Raw genomic sequence first — 9,211 nt, forward strand, 5'->3', positions numbered from 1 at the left:
TTTTGGTTTTACTGTTACACAGGCAGATGCATTCAGGACAGGAAACAACACTGCAAAAACCTTTACACAACCAGCGCTATTACTGCACCAGAGTACCGAGGCTATAAAATGCACTTGTGAAACTGTGGGGTTCTCCTCAAAATGGCAAACATCGGTCAGGTGCCACAGAGGGAGGGGTCCGACTGAGCTTTCAGGCTTCCTCCTGTCTGGTAACGCGTATCAACACCCCCAATGAACCCCACAAATCTTTCATTGGACCTCTAAATATTTAACGTCCCAGTGGACGTCCCATGTTTCCCCTCTCTAGAGCTCTCAATGGATGGCATTGTGCCACCTGGGCTATAACAAGCTGCAAAAGAACGGAGGCCGCACGTCATTGTCGGCGAGCTCATGGTTGACACAATTAGCAACTTCCAAGTCACAAATGACCTGGACATTTCCTTTGTAAGCAGGACATGGTGCATGATTCTATGATTGGATTCAGGGATGGACAAATGTGCAGAAAGTCACAAGTAGCTGAAACAGTCATCCTTCTCTGTCCACGCTTTGCACTGACCACATGCTGATTGTGAGTGTAGAAAATGTCCAATATTGTTGCATTATCTTTCATCAAGTCTGTGAATCCCAACAGATTATGTGAACTTTATTAAAGATCAGAAATTTGAATGTCACACTGAAAAAACTCTCAAAAATGAAAAACATGGCTGCTTGGACCTATGAAAAAAGCAGTAATTTGACCTTAAAATCAGTCAGTCAGTCTTTATTATCATGATGCTTATCGGCTCTAACATTTAAATAATCCCAAAGCATTTCATACACACCACTGTCCTCTAAAACAAATAATTATTATGACTGGAATCATTTAAGGACAGTATTTTTTTTTATCATAATATTGATTAATATTAATATTATAATTTCAGGTACAAGCTAAACTTGGTAGAAGTGAATTTCCCATTCAAGCGATAGGAATCGCAATAAATCGGGGTCCTCTCAGGAGCTAAAACTGCAGTTGGAAACTGACTGGAGAAGAAACCCGATGCTAAAATACACTTGTACAGCTTTGCAGGATTAATTTAGAAGGAATTTATTAGGGGAAATGGAGGAGGGTTGAAGCTGCACCTGAACTGTTGTACCACTCAGTGCCAGCTATAAATTTACCCCAAATCCACACATATTAAGCTTCAAATACCTGAAGGGTTATTCCCAGGTTATTCCCACCAAAGCTTCAAAAGAGCAAAAAAATGTGATCAGGACATTTCAAAAGTTTGTTTAAATTGGGACTAATGAAAAGTGGATGACCCAGAAGTCAAGCTTCAGCACAAGCAGCTCTTGTATCAGCCGAGTTCGCCTACTTTTCCCTGAATGCATCAAAAATGGTGGCACTCAAGAATGTTCCCCTAGTGATGGCTGCAGTCAAGATGGTCCACGCCGTCAAATCTCTCGCTCAACCACACATAGACTTTAGACGGCGGTGGAGGACAGAGTTACAGGACTCAGCAAATCCCTCTATTGTTATAAAAGCTCTTGGCTTGATGGTAATCTCCCCGTCCCATGGGATTCTCCTCAGCTCACACCCCCATGGGGTGGGATTGTGAGAGGGTAAGTGCCTACAGACGTGGAAGCTCTTGAAGGACGGCTGAATGAATGGAATTCAAGGATGCCTTGAAAAGCAGCCTGGACATCATGAGAGTCAATCAGAAGATAAGACGACGTGGAGTGCGAAAAGAGGGATATAATAACAAAGTGAGGTTTGAAATGCACAATGGCATTCCCCAGAGGGGCCTCGTGAAATGATGAATGGTCCATTCATTCATTAAAAATGCTCTGGGTGGTAGCCGCTCCTTCTATTAAACAATGTTAACAGGTTTTAGGTCTGAATCTGCACAATACTTGTTAGGGAATCCCACTGCAGCTGTATCAGTCCTAGTTAAGTGACAGTTAATATCATTTGGTTTAGACTTCTTCGGACAGTAGAATGGAAATAGGTGACGTGTGGTCTCTGGTTTCATGCCTCCTTGTGTTCGGCAGGCTGTCAGGGTAATGCTAGTGAATGGTCCCGAAAGCTGGAGACGGGGACAAAGTGCCTGATAGACAGATCTGGTTTCCTGTGCAACAAGCCAAATATGGCTGTGTGGTGGAAAAATCTGCACCTGGTAGCCATGGAAACCAACGTTCACCCAGGCTGCAGCCTCCCGTGCTGACAAACCCAGCACAAAGGGCGAAAGTACGCTCAGCTTGAAACGCTGCAAAGCTTCTCGCTACCTTCTGGTGGGTGGCAAGTTTACAAAAATGAAGTTTTGTTGTCCCTCAGCGTAAACTACAATCAGTTGTTGCACATTTCATTTCAGCTCTAGTTGCCTGCTTGCTCCAACATGTTTCCATCCATCTACTAAAAGAACAATCGGCACAATGAAACGTTACACTTGAAGTTCCCCACTTCCTTCTGCGCGGTCCTGAAACAGGTCGACTTCAAAAGTCACCTCAGGAATACATAATTACAGTTCGAGAGACTGACAGGTTCAGTTTTACTTTTGAAAGTGGTGCTAATAATAAAGGTTCTTCTCGAAGCTCACACCTTTAAAATAAAGTATCCGCATACTGTCGTCCTGTTATTTGCAAAGTTACACATCCCAGCTTCCACTAACTGTTAACCCCCGATTGCGGCTGGGAATGACAAGCAAGTAAATGAGGGTTTGTCCACAAACAGGAAAGAGGCACTGAGTGGTAAGAGGGCACTCAGTGTGCCATTAGTGTTGAAGATGGTTGGGTGTAGAGAGCAAGTAGCCATACAAATCCTTTTCTTTTGCAACATAAGCAGTAATTACAGTGTCCCTCTGTATTTTGCCGCTGTCAACCTGGCACTTTGACAACAGGGACAACATGAGAGTGCAGCCGAACGCACCTGAAACTACAGCGGGAGCACATAAAAATACAAATAACAGCTGTTGGGGGCATTCAAAAGGATGCAGGGAAGAAAGATGATAGGGGCATGAACATTTGGACTGAATGAACTACTTTATACAAGGCAGTGTGGTCCAGTGGATCAGCATCAGGTTTCAAATTCTAGGTTCTTTTCTGACTGAGGCCAGTTTTGTAGACTGCCATTTCTTTGATTCATATCAAAACGAAGCAGAAATTGGTATCGCAGATTAGGAGGTTAGGACAACTGCGAAAGGAGTCATGTTGCATTGCTGTCGGCGCGTAGATAAACAGCAGGTAGATTAGTCAGGGACTAAAATGATTCCCTGCTTGCATTTTGATTCAACCACAAAGGTGGTTGGACATCAAGTGCACGGTGAGTGCACATCTGCATCCGAGCAGAAACGATGCACCAGATTACAGCTCACAGGATCGTCTTTTATTTACCGTCATCTCAATTTATTCTATTCTGATCTGTTCAGTCAGAAAGCTGCCAGATTACGTAATCCTTTCAAAGATGTAAATTCTGAAGGAGTGTTTGTAGATCGGATGCACCAGAGTATAAATAGACCAAGAAAAGACAGTGTTTGAAATGTGTACATGCAATTTGAGTCAATCTGCACGTGTGATGACGCTCCCTCTTCAAATATTCCGAGTTAAGTCATCACAAAGGACCACCATGGTCTTCTTACAAAACACACACGGGCTAAAGTAAACTAAACCATATCTGCGTTTCCTGTAAGATGTTTTTGCTCGTCGCTGCCATGTTATCTGCGCTGATGCACCTGTCAAAGACGGTTCTTAAAACCCGAGATTGACTTCGCAACCCAACTTTCATCTTAACTGACAGATGACAAACCGGCATGAACACAGAGTGGAAGTGTCAGTCTCATCAATCAGACAGAGCGGTGCCGATGTCCACTTGACATCCTGAAATGGCCCCCACCCACAAATGCACCAAAAAATGTAAGCTAACGTCGGCAGTCCCAACAGCCCTGCAGATGTAAACTGTGGGCCTAATGACCTTTTAAATGCTGCTTGCTTACAAAACATATGGCAGATAGGCCCGCTGAGCCTCCACATGAGGCACCTCCGCAGACGTCGATGGTGAATAAGTAGGTTTACGGACTAGAAAATCCAGGGATTAGACATCACAAGGTTCACTGAGTTAACAGAATCTGTGCACAGTCGGTCCATTTATTTCATTTGAGAGGTAACAATGATCCTAACAGTGGCACCACTTGCCACAGGAAACCATGCGTTCTCCCTATGTGGGGTTTTAAAATGTTAAAAATGCACATTTTTATTTAAAAAGAAACACATATTTTCTTTTTTGGCCAGATCAATGTGAATCATGGCACATATTTGCCATTTGGATTTATACTGAAATATTTTCACACCAATATTCGATATGTAACGTGAGATGCATCTTGTTTATGTTTGATTGTGCATTTAAATCTGTGTTAATTGTTGTAAGTTAGGTCAAGAAACAGCCCTGTCAGGTGGTGCGCCTAAACTCAGAGTCAACAATTGCACAGATAAAAAGTTTGAAGCAATTTAACCGGAGGACATTCCGCGTGCTCTAATGCAGCAACAAAGGCATTTACAGAAAATGTTTCATTATCCTTTCCCAGCACCCTGAAAGCCTCATGTCCATGAAAAGAAGAAAACCTCAAACCAGCTGTGATTTGTTTTAATGTGGCATCTAATTCAGCCATTAAAAGGCACAGCAAGGGGTCCCCCTTCAGCCGGTCCCCTGCCCCCGCGTCGGCCTGCTCCCCTCAAGGCAAAGCCACGCTGGGTGCATGTCAAAGATCACATGACAATAGATTCCTGACCCAGCCAGGGACTGGGACTGAATCAGACCTAATTCAAGCATGTCGCAGGCAGCCAAAGCCACCGTCTTTGAGCCTTGAGAGGCTCGCCTTTCTACACCTGGGAGCACACGCGCGCACATGCACACATAGGAGGTGGGGAAAGTCCTAAACTCTTAAGATACACAGTGTTGCCATTGGTGACTACGATCAATCAAATATTAATTCCCCGTCATCTCAGTTTCCCTGTTGCTGGCAGCGAGCTGTGCGCCTGAGCGTTCAATAAACGATAAGAACATTAGAGGAGCCCTGAGATGAATTATTCAGGGAAGGAGAGAGCGTTAGACTCTTGAAACACCACTGCCTGCTTGTGTGCGTCTTTGCTGCGCTAAGAAAACTTCTGGAATCTTCAGAGTCCTGCTGTGCGCAAAAGCATCTTTCGGCATTTACAGACGCAGCCAACACAAACAACAGAGTACTCAGACATAGAAGGCACAACTGAAGTGGGCAGTGTTGCGTACACTCTGGACTTTGGACTTAAGAAAGCCAGTAAACAATCTCCGAGCTGCCCCGACCTTGTCACAGTAAACAAACTGCAGTTGGAACCATGTGTCATCACAGTTTACACTCACACAGAGTTTATGAATAGATAAATATCATCCCAGTCCGACATCCCAAAAACACATCCACGTGTTTATTTGAAATGTTATGTAACGGTAGCAAGAGAACAGTGGAGTTAACACTGTTAAAAGTTAAATGTTGCCTCTGGTGCTGACTGAGCTGTGGCCGTGCACCTTAAGTATGCGAATTAGAGATGATCTACTGTCTGTTTAAAGGAGTGACAAGTGGGCAAAGAAAATATAGCGAGGAGACACAAGACAGAAGCAGCTCAGCATCTTAACTTAAACTTCGGGTTCAAGTTAAGTTTGACTTTGTTTTGTGTATCAGGCCTCACAAAGCCGCAGCTATCTGAATGCTAAACTGGAGATCCAGCAGCTTCCCATTAAGGTACATGTAGACACATTTCCTCTCTCACTGTATGACTTTGGTGTATCACTGTGCACAAAGCGCTGAAAACACCGGACATGTTGTAAAAGCTCAGCAAAAGCTGCAATTGTCCGCGGTTTTTTTTTTTTTTTTTTTGCTTCTTACCTGGCCACTGGGAGGCAGCGAGACCTATCACCACTAGGACGCAGCACAGGAGCCGCTGCAGCCGTGCACACCTGCAGGAGCAGCAAGCAAAGTACACTCACCACTGCGTCGCTTTATGCGATAGAAAGTTGCGAGACACAACGAGCACACGGGGAAAGTACCTCATCTTCATCTCTTCTTCCCCTGACCGTGAGTGGAGAGTCTACATGGACCGCTGGGAAGCAGCGCGAAGTGAAATAGGCTTTCCTGGCTCCGGCGTGATCAGAGCAGGCGGCCAACAGCTGATGGAGACGCAGCGCAGCGCTGCAAACGCCAGAAATGTGGGGAGCGAGCTGCGACCTGCAGGAGCGCTCTCTCCCTCTCCCTCTCTCTCTCTCACACACACACACACACACACACACACACACCACACACACACACACGCGAGAGAGAGAGAGAGAGAGAGGGCGGCGCGCCCGCCAGGTCCTACAGGAACACCCACAAGTTGTCTGGGGTCATTTGTAATAAATAAATAAATAATCACAAAGATGCGTGTGTGTGTGTGTTTCCTGCAAATGTGAGAAAGCTGACAGGGGCTGGAGTGGATGTGAATGGTTTGAAAAACTCCAGGAGAGCTGTGCAAACTAAAGTCTTCTACCGGGAAATCCTCATTCACTTGCTGGTTGTCCTCGACGCACAGTTGACACAGCCAGCGAGGCTCTTGAGCCGCAGAGCTTTTCACAAGAAGGGACTTGACCCGATGATGTTTGCCTTCTTGGTTGGAGGGGTGAGACATGTGCCAGAAGATCAGACTTCTCGCTCAGGAAATAAGAATCATTCAGTTTTTAATGCAGTGACATTAAATAGTCCAAAGGATAATTTTAACTACAGACCTTTCCTTATGTAACTTTAAAAACTGGAGGAAAATACAATTTAATCACACTCATGTCTCAGCCACTGGTCCTGATTGAAGTGATCTCTCACCGAAGTGATCTCTAATTTGGATAAAAACTGTTAATCCACATTGCACTTACGGATGATAACCACTAGAGGGAAATATTAAGTTTCCGTCTAAGTATTAAAACAGAAACGTCTGATCCGATCTATTCATCTTTACACTCTTTACAGCGTTGTCGATTCTTTGCAGTTTATTTTATGTTAAACCTGTAATTTGACACCTATTTCTTAGTAAATTGGCTCCTCTGGTGATTTTTTTTGCTAAAATGTTGAACCAAAAAAGAAATTCCCAATCCTCTGTATTCTTATCCACTCTTTTTGACATTTTTATGACTTCCCTGTCTTACTACTACGCCTTTCTTTATGGTCGCCTGCGAGGATGAGGACAGAGCTCTCTTTCGGTGCACATATATTCACTGGCCTCTAGGCTACTGTCTGAACACGTCCAGGCCTCTGTGGACGTCTGCTTTTGCCAGCATTCCAATGTCAGGGTAAAGAAAGGTAAAACTGACTGTTAAATGACTGAGGTGTGGACACTGAGTAATATATCGTGTTTGCAACAGCATAGTATTGAAAGCTTAAGATAAATTACATTCTGACAAAATGCAGACATTTTTTTTGAGTGAGACATTTCTGTTGCCGTTGTTAATGGCAACTAAAATAAAACGAAAAAGGTGTTTAGTAATTGAATCAGACATCTCTGCTGACATCTCATAAGAGCATCATAAAGGCAACTTTGGTTTCAATTCTTTCACAACACAATGTTTATTTTCCTGCCTACAACTTGTCAAGATTTGCTTCATTACATCTCAACCTTCCTGACGTCAGACCCACAAACAAAAGACCAGAACAGCATTCTGTTGTTCTTTCATTGTTCTGTGTGGTGGTGTAAAGGGGTCCAACTTGTTCTACCTCTGTAATAGTAATTATCTGCCTAATGCAATGGAATTTTAACTTTTTGGATCAATGGGACAGGTTTTTACTAATATGTGACATTTATCTAGGGAATTTAAAGTGGCCAGTTGCAATTAGCTAACTCATGCCTTGGGCTCCGAGCTGGTCTTCAAATAAAAACTGCTCTTTATGGCCTATAATGAGAATATAGATGTTTAAATTTAGAAGAAAAAAAGTGAGATTTCATATATTTTGTTGTCTGTTCAGGACACGTGTGTTCTGACAAAATAACAACTCTTTGAGTTGTTACTCAGTTGTTCAGGCACAAAGCATTTTATAACCAGCTCCAGAGCTCCGGGTTATATCAGATTACTTCCAACAGCTGAAATCTTGGGAGGAGAGAGGGGGCGTTGGGATGTGGAGCCACCAAACAGCTGAAGGGACTCTGCAGCCCATGCCGAGATCAGGTCTCATAATCACACAACAGCCTCACACATTGAAAAATCCAGGCCCACGTGCTGTCCAGTCACTGTATTACTGCGAAAAGACGGCTCGCTGGCTCCTATAAAACACCGAGTGTTCTACAAATAAACTTCAAAAATAAATCACCTGTGGTTTGGATGTGATTGGGCACATAATCAGCCATCCCATTATAATGCAACATATTTGAGTATTTACAATAATTATGATGCCTATTTGCACAGCAGCTACAAGACACATCAAAGTGTTGTTACATCTTCTATCAGGATCATTAGGAAGCTACTGTACCGCACATCGCTCTAGTCATTTAACCAAAACTGTAAAATGGAAGTTAAAATGCCGTTCTTATTTTCTCAGAACTTCTTGTCTTCTAATGCAGAGCTTCAAGTAAGCAGCTCAGCAGTGCCCACTGGCCACCTGAACTATCTTTAGTCTTTGCTGGCAAGTGAATGGAAGTGCCCGACTTATCTTCACTGCTGTCATCAAGGCAGCTAGTATTTTTAGGGGACAGCAGCAGCTGCAAAAGCATTTAACGGTATTCACCGAACAATGACAGTTGGGGTGTCCGTGTCCTGAACGACACAGAGATTGGGGGGACCTCTCTCCCTAGTTCTGTTCTGCCTCATATCCCGCCGCCCTGACGAATGACTGCAAAGACGCACCGGAGCGTCGCTCGGGACGCCTAAGGAGGCCATATGTTCCACACTAAAGCCGCCCTGTGACGACGCTCAGCTTTCTCGAGAGGAGCGGAACGCGTTTTTACTTCGAAAGAAAGACTACAAGTGCGGAATGTATGTTGACGGTCATTCTCCGCGACTGAAGCGAGGTAGGTCATGTGAGGGGGGTACGTAGCACAACTTGACAAGGGGCAGAGGTCATTCCAATTAAATGAGACAAGTAAACACAGGGGTTAATCTCCTCTCTTTAAACCTCCATTGGGAATAGCCAAGACAATTTCCACGCTGCATTTGAATATATTAGACAGAAATATATTCAAATGCAGAGTGAATATATAT

General features: G+C 43.9%; 1 protein-coding gene across 1 annotated transcript in view; it reads right to left on the reverse strand.

Annotated features, from left to right (window-relative positions):
• col18a1a (collagen type XVIII alpha 1 chain a) overlaps positions 1-6,292 on the reverse strand; it is a 50,607-nt gene extending 44,315 nt beyond the window's left edge. Inside the window, exons 1-2 of the mRNA XM_057032237.1 lie at positions 6,047-6,292; positions 5,886-5,956 (exon numbers count right to left, since the gene is read on the reverse strand). Coding sequence (XP_056888217.1) covers positions 5,886-5,956; positions 6,047-6,057 — 82 coding nt within the window. The 5' untranslated portion in view covers positions 6,058-6,292. The remainder of the gene's footprint in view (positions 1-5,885; positions 5,957-6,046) is intronic.
• Positions 6,293-9,211: the final 2,919 nt, after the last annotated feature.

Source organism: Takifugu flavidus, chromosome 1 (genome assembly GCF_003711565.1).
Source record: "Takifugu flavidus isolate HTHZ2018 chromosome 1, ASM371156v2, whole genome shotgun sequence".
NCBI classification, from domain to species: domain Eukaryota; kingdom Metazoa; phylum Chordata; class Actinopteri; order Tetraodontiformes; family Tetraodontidae; genus Takifugu; species Takifugu flavidus.